General features: G+C 46.5%; 3 protein-coding genes across 3 annotated transcripts; 1 reads left to right on the top strand and 2 right to left on the bottom strand.

The window, feature by feature from the left end:
- The first annotated feature begins 679 nt into the window (after positions 1-679).
- LOC134566079 (uncharacterized) lies at positions 680-18,439 on the top strand. The gene is made up of 4 exons (XM_063425789.1): positions 680-1,082; positions 1,706-1,767; positions 15,478-15,710; positions 18,028-18,439. Exons 1-4 carry the CDS (start codon positions 680-682, stop codon positions 18,437-18,439), a joined length of 1,110 nt encoding a protein of 369 aa, XP_063281859.1.
- On the bottom strand, positions 14,646-15,038 carry LOC134615448 (histone H2A type 2-B). Its single transcript, XM_063459966.1, has one exon. The coding sequence runs from the start codon at positions 15,036-15,038 to the stop codon at positions 14,646-14,648; it is 393 nt and encodes a 130-aa protein (XP_063316036.1).
- LOC134615449 (histone H4) lies at positions 16,992-17,303 on the bottom strand. Its single transcript, XM_063459967.1, has one exon. It carries the CDS (start codon positions 17,301-17,303, stop codon positions 16,992-16,994), a length of 312 nt encoding a protein of 103 aa, XP_063316037.1.
- Positions 18,440-20,202: the final 1,763 nt, after the last annotated feature.

Raw genomic sequence — 20,202 nt, 5'->3', positions numbered from 1 at the left:
CTTCTCTTATATGTCTCTTGAGACGACCGAGTGGGGAACTGATAGACAAATCAAACCGTCACTGGGCGGCTCTTGTCGTTGATTGGCTGATGCAGGAGGTTGTGCTTTGCGGTGATTTGCTGAATAGTCATTTTTGAACTAGAGAAAAAAAAACGCCAGCGGGAAAGGTTTCTACCGTATTCGAATTTGCAGCTCCGGCAAGTATTCAGTGCAGACTGCATTTACTGATAAAATGTTTCATTTTCCTTCCCTTTGCTTCATACATAATAGACAAATCCTGTAATAGCACGGAATGCAGGTAAAGAGATTAAAAGTAAATATGTCTCGATAAATTATTTAGCTAAAGACATAATTATAATCTTTTAATTTTTACACTGATTGTATGTATTACACATAGTATCTCTTAGTTCTGGATCGAATTATGTAATTAATCAATTAACGCAGTACCTATACATGGCCACTAGATGGCAGTGTAACATTGAAAGAGCATGCGTTGTGCTCAGTATTTCAATCTACACTTTTGTCTCCAAGTGGCAGCGTCTCTCTCCTATCAGAGTTAGGGGCGTGGTACATTGTGTCCAATCATATCCATCTTTCATCTATAAAGAACTCGGGCTCGCGGCTTTCTAGCCATAGCTCCTGATAACCTTGTGGTAGGTGAGACGCTCAGTTTGACAGAATGGCCCGTACTAAGCAGACAGCCCGTAAATCCACCGGAGGGAAGGCTCCCAGGAAGCAGCTGGCCACCAAGGCTGCCAGGAAAAGCGCTCCCGCTACCGGTGGTGTCAAGAAACCTCACCGTTACCGCCCTGGCACGGTAGCTCTTCGGGAAATCCGTCGCTATCAGAAATCCACTGAGCTGCTGATCCGCAAACTGCCCTTCCAGCGCCTGGTCCGTGAGATCGCCCAGGACTTCAAAACCGACCTGCGCTTCCAGAGCTCTGCTGTCATGGCCTTGCAAGAGGCTAGCGAGGCTTACCTGGTTGGCCTCTTCGAGGATACCAACCTGTGTGCCATCCACGCCAAGAGAGTGACCATCATGCCCAAAGACATCCAGCTGGCTCGCAGGATTAGAGGAGAGCGCGCTTAATGCCATTCTCCTGACCAATCTCTTCATTTCTCCAACCAAAGGCTCTTTTCAGAGCCACTATGTCTTCAACCAAACGAGCTTGTCAATCCCTTCCTCCCGCACCCTTTATTATCCAGGACTATGTTCTTTATTTCTATTGGCTAATCTCCTGCACTTTACTAGCAAACAGGTCCTGCTGTGAGGCATAATAAAGTACATTAACAATAATACAAGCACTTGGAAATAATTATACCTAAAAACAGAACCATTCATCCCATTTTCTATGATTTATATATGTATATTGCTTTTTTTTTTCTCCTTGGAGCTAGATAATCATTTTCTCTCTCTCCACCCACCCCAATTCCCAGTTTCAGTCAGAATCCTAACATTTTTGAGAGATTCGTAGCTGTTTAAATGTGCATCAGAAAATGTATAAATAATGAAAGCAGGAAAAAACGAAGAATCTTACCAAGTTTATAAGAACCTAAATCGCTTTTTATTTTTTTATTTTCAATGTCAATTTCAGTATTCTGCTTTCCAACTTCCTACGTTCATTTTGAAAACCACACGGGAAAATCTTTAAAAGATTTGTCGGCATATGCTTTAATAGATCCTTTGTTTCTTTTGTTTTTGAAGGTATGGCATACTTGTTACAATTTGATACTATGTTACTGTGTGCCATTCCAGCCACTGATAAGGTGAATGTGTATTTGATTTTGATTATCCTACCAGGAAAACATGTTTATTAGAAACCTAATTTTGTATATATTTTTTTAAATTTTTTTATTTATTTTATTTAAGTTTCAGTATTATACTTTCCAACGTTCCCTTGTTCGTTTTATACTTGTGGTAGGGGCATAAAAAGGCCCAGGCAAGAGTGTAAGGAGAGTATGACTGTGTAGCAATGTGTAAGAAGAGGAAAAGTCGGTTGAGGTGTGCGGGGAACGTAGCAGTAGACCTGTAAATAAAGAGGGCCTACCAAGTAATGAATAGAGAAAAGTATAAAAGGGAGAGGAGGGTGGGGTCAAGCAACACTAAGAAACGAACGGGACAGGTGGAGGTGAGTAGTGAGCTTAAATAGGGGACCATGCCCATCCCACAACTGCAGGCCAAGCCTTCACATTTGTGGTAGGGGCATAAAAAGGCAGAGGCAAGAGTGTAAGGAGAGCAATGTGTAAGAAGAGGAAAAGTTGGTTGAGGTGTGCCGGAACCGACGTAGCAGTAGGCCTGTAAATAAAGAGGGCCAAAAAGATACAGACTAGAATTTATTACAATCAACAACAGGAAGAGCATGACTTACATGGACATAGTATGAAAAATATGTCTAGGTTCTGTAGTGGTTGTGGTATGAACAGAGTATGTGTAGTTCGAGTGTGAGGAAGTGTAAGTACATAATAGTCTCCCAAATTAACTAGGTGAGACCTCCTGAGGCATTATTGTAGGTTGGTTATGGTAGTAGTGGTAAGTTCACGGGGTCTAAGAAGACCGTAGAAAGCCAGGTAAATGGGAGTTTACTTACATGGTCGGAGTGAAAACATCAGAAAGGTCCAGCATCTAAAATGGAGAACAGTTCGGTCTTCCTAGTGTATGCAGGGAACGGGAGCTGACATTTCCGAAAATCTGTCATGAGGTGAAGAATCAACCAGGAACCGAAGGAGGCAGGCGTGGCAGAATCTCCCCTGCGAGATGGAGTACCAGACCTGGCCGGAGTGTCGGGCAGTAACAAGTGTTCGCCACCTTCCGGTACTTGATCCATGCTAAAAGAAAGAAGCGAGAAATCAGAGCAAGAAAAAGGACCAGAGTAAGTGTAGGACCAGTGTGAGCTGGCCAGCTTGCTAGTGCCGCAAGGCGGCGAAACAATTAAAACTAAGTTGGTGACAGGTGAGGCCCTGCTAGATGCCAAGCGGCTTGAGAGACTCTATCTATGCGTTGACGCGAGGGGATTTCGTGGCCACTGAACGTTGTGGCGGGGTGTCAGCCTCTCGGTGACCAGTAAAGCATAAGACAGAATGGGAGTGACAGGGTAGGCCCTCTCTATGCCACATGCGAGGCAACTAACTATGATTTGGCCCGAGGGGCGTAGTACCTCCGAGTATGAGGATGGGTGTTGGCGTCGCGGGACCACTAACCTAAGGCTAAGAAAGCCAGGGGGAGATAACCTCTATTGGACACCTAAGACTCTGACAGCCAGCCACATCTAGACTAGGTGGGGGGCGAAGTGCGAGACAGGACGTACCTGGGGAAAACATGTAACAAAAACGTAGGGGAGGTATGAGGCAGCAACGTAAGGCAGACCGTACCTGGAGTGTGGAGTAAGCACGTCAGAAACCAGGTGGTCAGGCCGTACAGAGGGAACTAGGAAATAGAACGTGTATTGGGTTACTAAATTAATAGATCAGGGTGGTGCAGTAGACATTGCTTACCTAGATTTCAGTAAGGATTTTGACACTGTTGCACATAGAAGGCTTGTCCATAAACTGAAATCTTGAAGTTTGGATTCCAATATTGTTGAATGGGCAAGGCAGTGGCTGAGTGACAGGCAACAGAGGGTTGTAGTTAATGGAGTATATTCGAGCATGGGCTTGTCACCAGTTGGGTACCTCAGGGATCTGTACCTGGACCCATTCTCTTTAATATTTTTATTAGTGATATTGCAGAAGATATATCTTTTTGCTGACACTACTAAGATATGTAACAGGGTTAATGTTCCAGGAGGGATAAGCAAAATGGCAAATGGTATAGGTAAACTAGAAAAATGGTCAAAGTTGTGGCAACTGACATTGAATGTGGATAAGGGCAAGATAATGCATCTTGGACATAAGATTATTTCTGATGACTCAAAGGTAGGAAGACAATGCTATAGAGCAGCAGGGAGTGCTTGCAGAATGTTTGGTTGTATAGGGAGAGGTATTGGCAGTAGAAAGAGGGAACTGCCCATGCCATTGTACAGAACGGCGACAATAGCCTAGGAACCCTTAACAATAATAATAACGAAGGTGATTGCACAATATTTCAGGAGCTTGAAGACCAAAAGCAGCCGGTGGCACGGCCCCGTTGCTGACAAACCCCGTCAAAAAACGCCTCTTTTGGGGTATTAACAAACACCTGCCTCATAGACGTCTGAATGTTGTTGAGAGTGGTGTAGCGGTATACTCTCGAGGATGGGTTACTACTGCCTGTGGTCGCTCCTTCCATGTTGTGCCCAGCCCTAGAGGGATTAGAGCTGCTAGCCAGTGATTATAGCCGCTTGCAGAAGGGCAATCGTGGTATCACCCAAACACTATTCGAGACCTAGTGAAGGGCGAAAAAAACCCTGTTTATTTCAGGCAAGATACACAGTCTTTATGCACAGACCCCTAGCAACATGAAAACATAAGCCCGCCCAAGCGTCGCTGTCTCTCGGAGATAATGGTATCTCAAGACACAGGAAGCCGAACACACCAAAACCACAAAAATACACACTGTACAGTAACACAACCCTACATGCCATACAATAGCGCCTGGTCTCAGCTATGATCCCTGCAAATAGCGGAGCTATCGGATGTGCAGAGCCCGAGAAATCATCGTACAAAGTCTGGGCTTGAGACTCTGTACATACCCGAAAATAGCTCCACAGAATCACTTGATTTTGTCCGGTGGATTCAAACTTTGCATCTCAACCACGTGATGGCCAATCAGGAGAAAGGCCATGAACCAATTTGCACCAATTGGCACTCAGGGAGGGGAGGTGTTTCGCCGGCAAATGGGTAGAAAGGGCGCCATACCCACATGTGACCACTTGAATGCCTGCATAGTTTTCAGGTTCCCCTGCAGGGGAACGCCCTACCTGCTCCTGAAGGAGCCATAATCACTGTCCAGGGAGGATCCAGGAGCCTCATGCCTGGCCAGCTTCCCCGGCTAGTGATTATGGCTCCTTTAGGAGCAGGTAGGGCGATGCCCCACAGGGGAACGTGAAAGCCATGCGGGCAAGCAAGTGGGATCATGTGGATATAGCACTCAGTGACTGCGTTCATACTTCTTGAGTTTCGGAGGTGTGTCACTGGCCGCGCTGAAGAAAGCCTTAGCCGCAACAGGCTACAGTGGTGTCGCTGGGGGTGGGCATGCCCCCCCCCCTACATCATGCTGTGCCCCCCCTTGGGCCCCCTCAAATGCCAGCAACCTGCTGTCCATGTGTTTAAATTCGATTCCCTCGGGCTGTAACAGTGTGTGACAGCCCGAGGGTATGCAGGAGAGAGGAGCTGGAGCGGTGCTGGGGGCTGTCTGTGGCCGGAGGGAGCACTGACAGGCTCCCCGGCACAGGCCGCGCCCCAAATGAAGCCCCACTTCCCGAAAATAAGCCCCGCCCCTGCCGTTAAGCAGCAGCCCATGCTGCTGCTCTGCAAAGGCCAGAAGATGTCTGAGTGTCTGACCCCCAGCAACAGGTAGGCTTGATGTGCTCAGGTGTGTGTGTGTCTCTGCTAGTGAGGAAGCTTGTGTGTGTGTGTATGGACTCAGCAGTCTGTGTGTGTGTGTGTGTGTGGGCTCAGCAGTCTGTGTGTGTGTGTGTATGGACTCAGCAGTCTGTGTGTGTGCGTGTGTATATGGACTCAGCAGTCTGTGTGTGTGCGTGTGTGTGTGTGTATGGACTCAGCAGTCTCTGTGTGTGTGTGTGTGTGTGTGTGTGTATGGACTCAGCAGTCTGTGTGTGTATGGACTCATCAGTCTGTGTGTGTGTGTATGGACTCAGCAGTCTGTGTGTGTATGGACTCATCAGTCTGTGTGTGTGTGTGTGTGTGTATGGACTCAGCAGTCTGTGTGTGTGTGTGTATGGACTCAGCCGTCTGTGTGTGTGTGTGTGTGTGTCTGTGTATGGACTCAGCAGTCTGTGTGTGTGTGTGTGTGTGTATGGACTCAGCAGTCTGTGTGTGTGTGTATAGACTCAGCAGTCTGTGTGTGTGTGTGTGTGTGTGTATGGACTCAGCAGTCTGTGTGTGTGTGTGTATGGACTCAGCAGTCTGTGTGTGTGTGTGTGTGTGTGTGTGTGTATGGACTCAGCAGTCTGTGTATGGACTCATCAGTCTGTGTGTGTGTGTATGTGTGTATGGACTCAGCAGTCTGTGTATGGACTCATCAGTCTGTGTGTGTGTGTATGTGTATATGGACTCAGCAGTCTGTGTGTGTGCGTGTGTGTGTGTATATGGACTCAGCAGTCTGTGTGTGTGTGTGTGTGTGTGTGTGTATGGACTCAGCAGTCTGTGTGTGTGTGTGTGTATGGACTCAGCCGTCTGTGTGTGTGTGTGTGTGTGTGTGTGTGTGTGTATGGACTCAGCAGAATGTGTATGGACTCATCAGTCTGTGTGTGTGTGTATGTGTGTATGGACTCAGCAGTCTGTGTGTGTGTTTGGACTCAGCAGTCTGTGTGTGTGTGTGTGTGTGTTTGGACTCAGCAGCAGGGCCGCCATCAGGGCATGACAACCATAACGGTTGTCATGGGCCCGGCGGTCCTGGGGGGCCCGAGCCCCACATTCATTATGTGCACATATATATATCTAGCGATTTTCGCTATATATACGTGCACAGAGGGCGCCCTGCTACCTGTACATTGCAGAGGGGGGCAAAGCAGCACACTCTGTCCTCCTTTCCAGCTGCTCTCTGTCTAACTTTCCTGCGGCCGCCAGAGCGCACAGCACGCAGGCCTGTCTCGCGAGAGTTAGTCAGAGGGGAGCTGGAAAGGAAGACAGTGTGTGTTGCTGGGCCCCCTCTTCAATGTACCGCGGCTGGCACCCTCCACCATGCCACTGGACCAACAGGGAATGCGATCTCCCCCCTCCCTGGCATGGTAAGAACCAGGGAGGGGGGAATAAAATTGAAATATACACACACAAATAAAAAAAATACTACACACACACACATACTAGGTTCACTAAACACACTCTGCACTACACACACACTACATTCACTAAACACACTCTGCACTACACACACACACACACACTACATTCACTAAACATACTCTGCACTACACATACACTACATTCACTAAACACACTCTGCACTCACTACAAACACTACATTTACTAAACACACTGTGCACTACACACACACTACATTCACTAAACACACTTTGCGCTACACACTACATTCACTATACACATTTTGCTCTACACACACACACTACATTCACTATACACATTTTGCACTACACACACTACATTCACTAAACACATTCTGCACTACACATACTCACACTACATTCACTAAACACACTCTGCCCTACACACACACTACATTCACTAAACACACTTTGCACTACATTCACTAAGCACACTTTGCACTACACACACACACACTACATTCACTATACACACACATTTCACTCACTACACACTACATTTACTAAACACGCTCGGTACTACACACACACACACACTACATTCATTAAACACACTTTGCACTACACACAAACACACACACACTGCATTCACTATACACACGTTGCACTCACTAGTTGCATTTTACATTTACTAAACACACTTTGCACTCACTACAAACACACTACATTCACTATACACACTACATTCACTATACACACTACATCCACTACAAAAACACACACTCTGCATTCACTATACACACCTACATTCACTACACACACACTCTGCATCTAATGCATGCATACAAACATTACATACATTACACTAAATGTACAATCTGCATCCACTATACACACTGCATCCATGACACACATACTGCATCCACTATACACACTGCATCCATGACACAAATACCGCATCCACTACACACATTCTACATCCACTATACACACTGCATCCATGACACACATTCTACATCCACTATACACACACACTTCATCCTTGTGGGCGGACTTGGTGCTGGCCCCGGGGGCCCAGATCTTGATCTGTGTCAGGGGCCCTAAAATTTCTGATGGCAGTCCTACTCAGCAGTCTGTGTGTGTGTAAGGACTCAGCAGTCTGTGTGTGTGTGTTTGTGTGTGTGTGTATGGACTCAGCAGTCTGTGTGTGTGTATGAACTCAGCAGTCTGTATGTGTGTAAAGACTCAACAATCTGTGTGTGTGTGTGTGTGTGTTTATGGACTCAGCAGTCTCTGCCTGTGTATGGACTCAGCAGCCTGTGTGTCTGTGGGTGTATGGACTCAGCAGTCTGTGCGTGTGTATGGATTCAGCAGTCTGTGGGTGTATGGACTCAGCAGTCTGTGGGTGTATGGACTCAGCAGTCTGTGTATGTGTGTGTGTGTGTGTGGACTCAGCAGTCTGTGTGTGTGTATGGAATCAGCAGTATGTGTGTGTGTGTGTGTGTGTCTGTGTATGGACTCAGCAGTCTGTGTGTGTGTGTCTGTGTATGGACTCAGCAGTCTGTGTGTGTATATGGACTCAGCAGTCTGTGTCTGTACTCAGCAGTCTGTATGTCTGTGTGTGTGTGTATGGACTCAGCAGTCTGTATGTCTGTGTGTGTGTGTATGGACTCAGCAGTCTGTGTGTGTGTATGGAATCAGCAGTATGTGTGTGTGTGTGTCTGTGTATGGACTCAGCAGTCTGTGTGTGTGTGTGTCTGTGTATGGACTCAGCAGTCTGTGTGTGTATATGGACTCAGCAGTCTGTGTCTGTACTCAGCAGTCTGTATGTCTGTGTGTGTGTGTATGGACTCAGCAGTCTGTATGTCTGTATGTCTGTGTGTATGGACTCAGCAGTCTGTGTGTACGTGTATAAATCAGCCTGTGTGCATTCAGCAACGCCTGTGTGCATTCAGAAATCTGTGTGTGTGTGTGTGTATGTATTCACACCTCTGCCGGTAAGTCTTGCATGATGCCGACCTCTGTGTATTGATGGCTCCGCCGGCGACTCTACCAGCCACAGTCCGGCCGGTATTTGCCGTGGTGCTAACCTGGTGCGGCTGTACTAGGGTCAGAGTGCCCCTCGTGTCTCTTAGCCCCTGAGCCTCCTTGCCATTTATTTTGACAACTTGCCTATGCTCGGCATGGCTGTCCTCCACAGCTTGTACCGGGGCCATCTCATGAAGCACTGGCCAAATTTCCTGGGTTGCGCCTGGACCACCCCCGTAACGGTTTCCCTCTTCACAGTGGGCTCCGGCTCAGGGCTGGTTAGATGGGGGTCAGTTCCACTCCATCCGGATTTGCTGGGGGCAGTTGTTCCTGTAATGCCTGGGCTGTTTACAAGGGTAAACAGCGAGGGTTGGTGCGATGTGGCTCTACTGTGGTAGCCATGGGGTGCTGTGTGGAGGGCTGGGGGTTATAGGGTTGAGGTAGTGGGGTGTGGGGCCGAGGGAGGCAGTGACAGTATGTGGAGGGTGTAGTGTGACAGTGTGTGTGAGGGGGTAGTGTGACAACTTGGGGCAGTGCCATTGTGGGGGAGGGAGTAGTCTGATAGTGTGGGGCAATGACAGTGTGAGGCAGTGTGACAGTGTGGGACAATGACATTGTAGGAGTGGGGCAGTGACATTGTGGTGTAGGGGACAGTGTGTGTTGGGAGTGGCAGTGTGACAGCTTGCGGCAGTGACATTGTGGTGGAGGGGGCAGCGTGACAGTGTATGTTGGGAGTTGGCAGTGCGACAGCTTGGGGCCTGTGACATTGTGGTGGAGGGGACAGTGTGTGTTTGGAGGCGGCAGTGTGACAGCTTGGGTAAGTGACATTGTGGGGGAGGGAGTAGTCTAACAGTGTGGGGCAGTGGGACAGTGACACTGTGGGCAATGGGACAGTGACAATGTGATGGAGGGGGCAGTGTGACAACTTGGGGCAGTTATATTGTGGGAGAGGGAGTAGTCTGACAGTGTGGGACAGTGACAGTGTGGACAATGGGACAGTGACATTGTGAAGGAGCAGCAGAGCCACTTGATGAGGGTGCAGAGACATGCGACTAGAAAGTGGGGCTACATCGCGAGTAGTTGGCAAGCCGTGAATGCGGCAGCAAATCACTAGATGGAACATTTCTGTCTCAATTTGACTTCCATTATGTCATGCACATCGGGCAACTGCCCTGAATCAGCCATGCGGAAGTCAATTCCGCTATTGCACAATATTTTTTTCATAACTCCATGGGAGCTGAATTGTACCCTTGGGGGTAAGCTTACCTTGGGTTGGGAAATCCATGCCAACCAATAGGAGAAGGAGCTGCCATTCAAACTTGTTTGCGCCATTTATCACGATTGGTCGGCGAGCCCTCAAGGGCTTAGCTTGTAACTCCTCCCCTCTGTGAGTGCTGATTGGTTGCTGCATGGTTTAGGCGTGTAGTTTGACTCTACAGGCCTAAACCAAGTGGAACTATTTGTGAGAATGTACAGAGTGTTAAGCCCAGACTTTATATGATGATTTCTCTGGCTCTGTACATCCGATCGCCCCGCTATTTGCAGGGATTATAGCTGGGACCAGGAGCTATTTGGTGATGTATGGCATGGGGTTGTGTTACTGTATTGGGTGAGTTTTGGGTTTTTTGTGTGTTCGGCTTCCTGTGTCCGGGAGATACCATTATCTCCCAGACACAGCGATGCCTGTGCATAAATACTTTGTATCTTTCCTACAATAAACAGTTCTTGTTTACCCTTCCCTAAGTCTCGACTAGTGTTTGGGTGATACCACGCTTGCCTTCCTGCAAAATACTATAATCACTGGTTTGCAGCTATAATCACTCTAGGACTGGGCACAACTAGGAAGGGGCGACCACAGGCGGTAGTAACCCATTCTCGAGAGGGTATACCGCCACATCACCCTCCGCTAAAGGGAACATTGAAAAGCTCCTGTAGGATCTACAAGCGGTTAGGAAAGCAGACCTAGCAGAAAGCAAACTGAAATAGGCAGCCTGAATCGACTCATTAGCGACGTTAAATACCGAGAGGAGGAACGAGAGGGACTACTGACTGTGACCCATACACAAACGATAAGATCTCCCAACAGGTCCAGAGGCTTAACCGCACAGTACCATCACTGGAAGCACAACATCGACATAAAAATATCTGGTCCTGAGGGGCACAAGAAACAGTGGGCCCAGATGCCCACTCCACTGTTGATATGGAGGACTTTCATATTAAAATATTTGATGATGGGGGCAGGGCCAGGCCGCCGAGCGAGATGGTCGCATGTCAGACCAGCTCCCGAAATTTACAACGGAAGAACAAGCAATCAGTTTATTTTGGCATAAAAAGTTGACAAAAATCAGTGAAACACATCGGGTGGAGAGTACCGGACCCAGGGTGAGGCTGGCCCGACCGGTTTCAGTCCCCTGGGGGATGAATCCTCACTGGCATCAACGAGGCCTACTCCGGCGGTGAGTGGGGCAGACGGTCGCTGCCCCGCTATCCTGCTCATCGGTGCTCAGACAGGAGCCAGACCCGTGGAGCTTTGGCCCCGTTCCCCCCCCCCATGGACCGGGGGGGTGATCCCGGTCCCCACCCCCGCATGCCCCGACCATCCCGGGAGCAGCAGCAGGGCCGCCTGGATCCAGCACCAAAGCGCAGCGTGCAAGATGGCGGAGACCAAGGATGCTGGCACCAAAACCGGCAGTGAGGCTCAGAAGCGACCCACACCGCTCCCCCTGCACAGAATAAACTTGCGGGCAGCACCGGCTAGAAGCGGCACCTTCACAAGAGACCACAGAGCGCAGAGTCCACCTTTAAAATGGCGGAGACTGCATGCCCAGCTATCCATGCCCGAGGGCTGACTGAGGCACCCTCCCTTCTGACTTCTCAAGGACGGACTGCCGAAGGACGCCAAGCAGGAACAGGCGAGCACATCCTCATACCCCACTAGCCTCACTACAGAGGGACAACAACTTAACCTTACCTTCCACACTGCATGCGGGCCAACGAACGCGGATTAACCACCTACAGCCACCATACTGTACACGATGATCGGCACGGCAACAGGGACTCTTTTCCCGCCTAAGACAGACACTCGTCTGGATCGCCCATACAGGGACTGCCACCATACGAACATGACACACATCGGGACTATAACTACCATAGCAGTCCTTATATCCCCTTTTATTTAAATGCTTCGAGATATATTTAGGGGGGTCCCTTGGCAGGCGACCACTGACTGCCCATCAAAAGTGTACTCACAAGGGTAATTCCATCTCCTGAAAGAGTAACTATGCGGCTGTTAATATACATATATTTGTGTGTACCTAACATTAATGCAGAGCACTGTATATCACCTAGCCTAACATACCCTCATTTTGTTATAGCTATCCTTGACTACAATACAATTGGTAGTCAGTGGTCTTTATTATATAATATGTCTGTCTAGCATGTAACCTAACGTTTAATAATTAACCTGTCCCAACCGAGTACAGCCTTGCATGTAAGCTACTATACGTTGACAGTATTAAGTCGAGAAGACAACCGTATTAAAGCGAGAGATAACCGTATTAAAGCGAGAGATAACCGTATTAAGGCGAGAGATAACAGTATTAAAGCGAGAGATAACAATATTAAAGCGAGAGGAAACAGTATCAATGCGAGAGATTACAGTATTAAAGCAAGAGATAACAGTATTTAGCCACAGCATGTTACTATATATATATAAAATGAGGTTGATAATCATAGGAGACTTTGTCAATATGTTATGACGACCCCATCCTGTACAACTCTTGAACGTCTCCCTCTCTTTTTTCTGTACCCCCATAATCACATGCCTCAACAAAAATAAAGAATTTAAAAAATAAATAAAATATTTGATGATTTGCCATTCTCCGTCCTGATGGAGTGGCGAAGATGCAGGTACTCTGGTGGTGGGTGCCTCAAGGAGATTCTGTGTCAACACTGTCGGCTGGAGAGTCACTTGCACCCTTCAATTGACGCCTCTACGACTATCGAGGGTGAATGTAGATCCACCCAAAGCCGTAATCAGTCTGAGACGAGGTGGTGAGGAGAAGAGCCAAGACCCTCTATAAACCACCCGGCCTGGCATATGGGTTGCATTGGGGCTGTTTGTTTTCCCAGACACACTGTCTATTTGACACAACCTGCTTTTATTTTTGGTTTTACAGTAATGCATTTTTTCTTTTGTACTTACCTTGTGAAAGTTAATGTTGTACTTTTCCTGTGAGAGGGAGGGTATTTAAATAGCTGGGAATGATGGCCTGTGGGCGAGGGAACCTGTGTGTAAGCCAGGTGTGGGAAAGGTGGCCTGTAGTGACCCTAATTGAGACTACCCCTCCTCTACCATTTTGCACCAGTGGGCTTACCTAGAGGACAGAAGGCTGTTTTAAAGGAAATCTAGGCTGCCCATGGGTTGGGTCTGTGGACCGTGAATAGTCCAGCCCCACAATGAGGTCTCAGTGAAAACCATTTTTAGAAAAAGTCGCTTGGCTTTGAGAATATTATCTCGAGTGGTATATAAAATCCCTTGCCGTGTGAATGTGTGCATGCATGTCCTGATGTGTGGATGGAGGCAGTTAGCTGACCCACTGTGCAAGGGAGAAGAAAATAGGGAGGAGGCCCAGGCTTTGATGATTGACCCTCAACCTCATGTTGATTAGATTTGCCTCATTTCTAGTGATATGAAAGTATACAAATTTAAGCCTACTAGAATTTACAAAATATGGGAAAGCTATGACTTTATGTGTCTTACTTGAATGATACCACATCAAGAATAAATATATATTTATTTATTTTTTTTTAAAGGGGGAGGGGAGAGGGTTTTTGGTTCATCTATATTTTTAGTGTTTAGAAATATGGAAAACAAAATAAACAACGTAGTACAATTAAAGCAGAACAGTAATACATTTCCAAAAGGTTTGTACATGTGAAGGAGAGCACATCCCAAAATACAGCATGAAATCTTACAATACTACTTACTTAGACCTATCTTGGCAATACGGAATTTAGTTACACCGTATGGCATACTGGCTTATTTTGAAGCAGGAGAGGACCCCCACATGGCCATATGGTGTGACTAAATCCCACCTAGGAGAAATCTGACTGGCTTTGGAGTTGAGATTTTTTTTTTTGTGGCATGATTGGAAGTCACTTGAAATTGGAATTTGCCGCCCTCTTTTGCATTACCAGTAGAAAGAGAGGCATGCTCATTCACTAAAACCTGAATTATAAAATTGAGGCAAAAAAACCCCAAAAGATCTCAAGTTTAATTGAATCTACCGATGTGTGAAAATCGGGATGGATTGGAGTCTTTACTTCCTTCCACCTTATAATGATATGCAGCACTTTCCTATTGTTCACAATAGTGACTTAACTATTAATCCGCTTTTGATCGATTTCTTGTGTTTCACTAAAGACTCCCCAGTGTATAACAAGTAGTAATAGCAATGGTTAGAAAGGGAAAGTCCGCTAGGTGTGTTTTAATGGAAATTTGAAAAGCATCACTTAGTTCGTTAGCCGAATTACAGAGACTGTAAAAAAAGAGGTATTAGACCCTTAAATACTAAATTCCCTTTGACGTGTCACTGTAGTGAATAACCGTATAAGAATGTAGCAAGACAGTGATCACCTCCATACAGTCATATATCAGTGTGAGCTCTTTCTGGGGATTGTGGGTGGCTCTTAAAAGAGCCTTTGTGTAAGTTTGGGAGCTGAGGGACAGTGGAGTTACTTGCTCTTGGCTGGCTTGTGGCTGTCGGTTTTCTTGGGCAGTAAAACAGCCTGGATATTGGGCAATACCCCACCCTGGGCTATGGTGACCCCTCCGAGCAGTTTGTTGAGCTCCTCGTCGTTGCGCACAGCGAGCTGCAGATGGCGGGGGATGATGCGGGTCTTCTTGTTGTCTCGGGCTGCATTCCCAGCCAGTTCCAGGATCTCGGCGGTCAGATACTCCAGCACTGCAGCCAGATAGACCGGAGCTCCGGCTCCAACCCGCTCGGCATAATTGCCCTTTCTGAGCAGCCTGTGGACACGGCCGACTGGGAACTGCAGACCTGCTCTGGATGATCGGGTCTTGGCTTTAGCCCTGACTTTGCCGCCCTGTTTGCCTCTTCCTGACATTTTCAAAACGAAATCGAATTATCGTCTAGACCTTGGCGCCCCCTGCACGGCTATTTATACCATCTCAGATACCGCGAGCTCTAATCGGTTGCATTTTAAAGCCACCAATCAGCGTCCGACTCAGAAAGTAACCAATCGCTGTAGGTTACCGCGTTCCATGCTCAATGCTCTTACTGAACGAACCAATAGAAAATGCACACAGGTCAGGCTTTACTGCCAGGGCTTCTATATATAGAGCAGCTGGGGAACGTGTTCCTTATTCTGTTGGAAATTTCGTAAGATTTCTCTGATCATCATGCCTGAACCAGCCAAGTCCGCTCCCGCACCCAAGAAGGGCTCTAAAAAAGCCGTGACCAAGACCCAGAAGAAGGATGGGAAGAAGCGCAGAAAGAGCAGGAAGGAGAGCTATGCCATCTACGTGTACAAGGTGCTGAAACAGGTCCACCCCGACACCGGTATCTCCTCCAAGGCCATGGGGATCATGAACTCCTTTGTCAATGATATCTTCGAGCGCATCGCAGGGGAAGCCTCCCGTCTGGCTCACTATAACAAGCGCTCCACCATCACCTCCCGGGAGATCCAGACCGCTGTACGGCTCTTACTGCCCGGAGAGCTGGCCAAACACGCCGTGTCTGAGGGCACCAAGGCAGTGACCAAGTACACCAGCGCCAAGTAAAGACCCGTCACCCAAACTCTAATAACACAAAGGCTCTTCTAAGAGCCACCCACACAATCCACGAGAGAGCTGTGACTATATTACGAGAGTATTCTCTATGTGCGAAATGTAAAAAGTAATCGATTGTCGCGTTACACTATTTCAATTTTGAAATCTTCTTCAAGCTAAAATAAATTGTAAAACACTCTCAATGGCAGAACCTATAGTGTAACATTTATTCTGCTGGTTATAAAGTATACTAAAAGATACAACAGCCTGAAACTATTATAATGTATCAATCTAGCTTACACATGAAACGTGTTTCCATTCACACTCCTCTCTCACAAATTATACAATGCTGCCATCTCGTGTATACAGATTGCAATGGTTACTTTTTGTTTAATACATATCATGGATCAAACCAGCAATATCAATCTCAATGAATACTTTATAAATTAAAATTAGGAGTTTGGTGGGTCTGTTTCCCTCTTATAATGTATTTATTACCAAATTTATACATTCAGCGTTCTCTGCATGGCGTTTTTAAAGCGGGAAAGTCGGTTACAAAATGGCGAAGTTTAAATCCTGCACGATATAGTCCCCCTGCTGGCTCTGTCACAGCAGCTTTTTGTTCTTCCACTTTCCTCTCCCGCCATTTCCTGGCCACATACTGATTGCAGTTTCATTAAGCAGTATTTTGTGATGATAAAATGCATATAGTTTAACCCTTTCATACTCAGGTGGAAACGACTGCCATATAATTTGTATGGACTGTGATGCTTAGAGAATTCTAATGATTCCTCAAACTATAATTATCACAGTATAGAATGTCTAGTTTTAGGTCTGTTTCGAGGTGTATAAAGTCAGTATGCAGCATGTTTTCCATATAAAAAGCGGGAATGGCTGCTTCGATCACAGCAGCTTTTCTCTCCGGCCGTTTTAGATCACATACTGACTGCAGTTTAGTGCAGAGAGGATTCTAGTCTTACTAACAAGGAAGACTTTAACCCTCTCAGCCTCCAATGCCCTTATTTCATGTTTTATGAGAGCATTGCATTCAAACAGAAAACGAAGCAGGATATTCGGGGAAACATAAGGCAACATTATATGGATAGGAAACACATTGGAGTTTGTGTTACCGGAAGGCTACTCTGTAATTTCTCGTTCTCCAATATGTTGTAGGGAGCATTGAGACAGCCGAGCCATCCTGGTGGAATTATAGCCTTATGAGGGAAGGAGTGGGCGGCTCTGAAAAGAGCCTTTGGTTTGAATGAATTATCGAACATCAGCCGAAACGTTTAACCTCCGAAACCGTAGAGAGTGCGGCCCTGGCGTTTCAGCGCGTACACCACGTCCATGGCGGTGACCGTCTTCCTCTTGGCGTGCTCGGTGTATGTGACGGCATCGCGGATAACGTTCTCCAGGAAGACTTTCAGCACTCCTCGAGTCTCCTCGTAAATGAGGCCGGAGATTCGCTTGACACCTCCTCTGCGAGCCAAACGGCGGATAGCCGGTTTAGTGATCCCCTGGATGTTATCACGGAGCACCTTCCTGTGCCGCTTGGCACCACCTTTACCGAGCCCTTTCCCTCCTTTACCGCGACCAGACATTCTGAGCTGAGACAAGTGGAACAATGAATGCTCCCAACACGGCTGCCTTCTCTTATATGTCTCTTGAGACGACCGAGTGGGGAACTGATAGACAAATCAAACCGTCACTGGGCGGCTCTTGTCGTTGATTGGCTGATGCAGGAGGTTGTGCTTTGCGGTGATTTGCTGAATAGTCATTTTTGAACTAGAGAAAAAAAAACGCCAGCGGGAAAGGTTTCTACCGTATTCGAATTTGCAGCTCCGGCAAGTATTCAGTGCAGACTGCATTTACTGATAAAATGTTTCATTTTCCTTCCCTTTGCTTCATACATAATAGACAAATCCTGTAATAGCACGGAATGCAGGTAAAGAGATTAAAAGTAAATATGTCTCGATAAATTATTTAGCTAAAGACATAATTATAATCTTTTAATTTTTACACTGATTGTATGTATTACACATAGTATCTCTTAGTTCTGGATCGAATTATGTAATTAATCAATTAACGCAGTACCTATACATGGCCACTAGATGGCAGTGTAACATTGAAAGAGCATGCGTTGTGCTCAGTATTTCAATCTACACTTTTGTCTCCAAGTGGCAGCGTCTCTCTCCTATCAGAGTTAGGGGCGTGGTACATTGTGTCCAATCATATCCATCTTTCATCTATAAAGAACTCGGGCTCGCGGCTTTCTAGCCATAGCTCCTGATAACCTTGTGGTAGGTGAGACGCTCAGTTTGACAGAATGGCCCGTACTAAGCAGACAGCCCGTAAATCCACCGGAGGGAAGGCTCCCAGGAAGCAGCTGGCCACCAAGGCTGCCAGGAAAAGCGCTCCCGCTACCGGTGGTGTCAAGAAACCTCACCGTTACCGCCCTGGCACGGTAGCTCTTCGGGAAATCCGTCGCTATCAGAAATCCACTGAGCTGCTGATCCGCAAACTGCCCTTCCAGCGCCTGGTCCGTGAGATCGCCCAGGACTTCAAAACCGACCTGCGCTTCCAGAGCTCTGCTGTCATGGCCTTGCAAGAGGCTAGCGAGGCTTACCTGGTTGGCCTCTTCGAGGATACCAACCTGTGTGCCATCCACGCCAAGAGAGTGACCATCATGCCCAAAGACATCCAGCTGGCTCGCAGGATTAGAGGAGAGCGCGCTTAATGCCATTCTCCTGACCAATCTCTTCATTTCTCCAACCAAAGGCTCTTTTCAGAGCCACTATGTCTTCAACCAAACGAGCTTGTCAATCCCTTCCTCCCGCACCCTTTATTATCCAGGACTATGTTCTTTATTTCTATTGGCTAATCTCCTGCACTTTACTAGCAAACAGGTCCTGCTGTGAGGCATAATAAAGTACATTAACAATAATACAAGCACTTGGAAATAATTATACCTAAAAACAGAACCATTCATCCCATTTTCTATGATTTATATATGTATATTGCTTTTTTTTTTTCTCCTTGGAGCTAGATAATCATTTTCTCTCTCTCCACCCACCCCAATTCCCAGTTTCAGTCAGAATCCTAACATTTTTGAGAGATTCGTAGCTGTTTAAATGTGCATCAGAAAATGTATAAATAATGAAAGCAGGAAAAAACGAAGAATCTTACCAAGTTTATAAGAACCTAAATCGCTTTTTTATTTTTTTATTTTCAATGTCAATTTCAGTATTCTGCTTTCCAACTTCCTACGTTCATTTTGAAAACCACACGGGAAAATCTTTAAAAGATTTGTCGGCATATGCTTTAATAGATCCTTTGTTTCTTTTGTTTTTGAAGGTATGGCATACTTGTTACAATTTGATACTATGTTACTGTGTGCCATTCCAGCCACTGATAAGGTGAATGTGTATTTGATTTTGATTATCCTACCAGGAAAACATGTTTATTAGAAACCTAATTTTGTATATATTTTTTTAAATTTTTTTATTTATTTTATTTAAGTTTCAGTATTATACTTTCCAACGTTCCCTTGTTCGTTTTATACTTGTGGTAGGGGCATAAAAAGGCCCAGGCAAGAGTGTAAGGAGAGTATGACTGTGTAGCAATGTGTAAGAAGAGGAAAAGTCGGTTGAGGTGTGCGGGGAACGTAGCAGTAGACCTGTAAATAAAGAGGGCCTACCAAGTAATGAATAGAGAAAAGTATAAAAGGGAGAGGAGGGTGGGGTCAAGCAACACTAAGAAACGAACGGGACAGGTGGAGGTGAGTAGTGAGCTTAAATAGGGGACCATGCCCATCCCACAACTGCAGGCCAAGCCTTCACATTTGTGGTAGGGGCATAAAAAGGCAGAGGCAAGAGTGTAAGGAGAGCAATGTGTAAGAAGAGGAAAAGTTGGTTGAGGTGTGCCGGAACCGACGTAGCAGTAGGCCTGTAAATAAAGAGGGCCAAAAAGATACAGACTAGAATTTATTACAATCAACAACAGGAAGAGCATGACTTACATGGACATAGTATGAAAAATATGTCTAGGTTCTGTAGTGGTTGTGGTATGAACAGAGTATGTGTAGTTCGAGTGTGAGGAAGTGTAAGTACATAATAGTCTCCCAAATTAACTAGGTGAGACCTCCTGAGGCATTATTGTAGGTTGGTTATGGTAATAGTGGTAAGTTCACGGGGTCTAAGAAGACCGTAGAAAGCCAGGTAAATGGGAGTTTACTTACATGGTCGGAGTGAAAACATCAGAAAGGTCCAGCATCTAAAATGGAGAACAGTTCGGTCTTCCTAGTGTATGCAGGGAACGGGAGCTGACATTTCCGAAAATCTGTCATGAGGTGAAGAATCAACCAGGAACCGAAGGAGGCAGGCGTGGCAGAATCTCCCCTGCGAGATGGAGTACCAGACCTGGCCGGAGTGTCGGGCAGTAACAAGTGTTCGCCACCTTCCGGTACTTGATCCATGCTAAAAGAAAGAAGCGAGAAATCAG

Source organism: Pelobates fuscus, chromosome 6 (assembly GCF_036172605.1).
Source record: "Pelobates fuscus isolate aPelFus1 chromosome 6, aPelFus1.pri, whole genome shotgun sequence".
Classification (NCBI taxonomy): Eukaryota; Metazoa; Chordata; class Amphibia; order Anura; family Pelobatidae; genus Pelobates; species Pelobates fuscus.
This window is presented reverse-complemented; position numbering and strand designations above follow the sequence as displayed.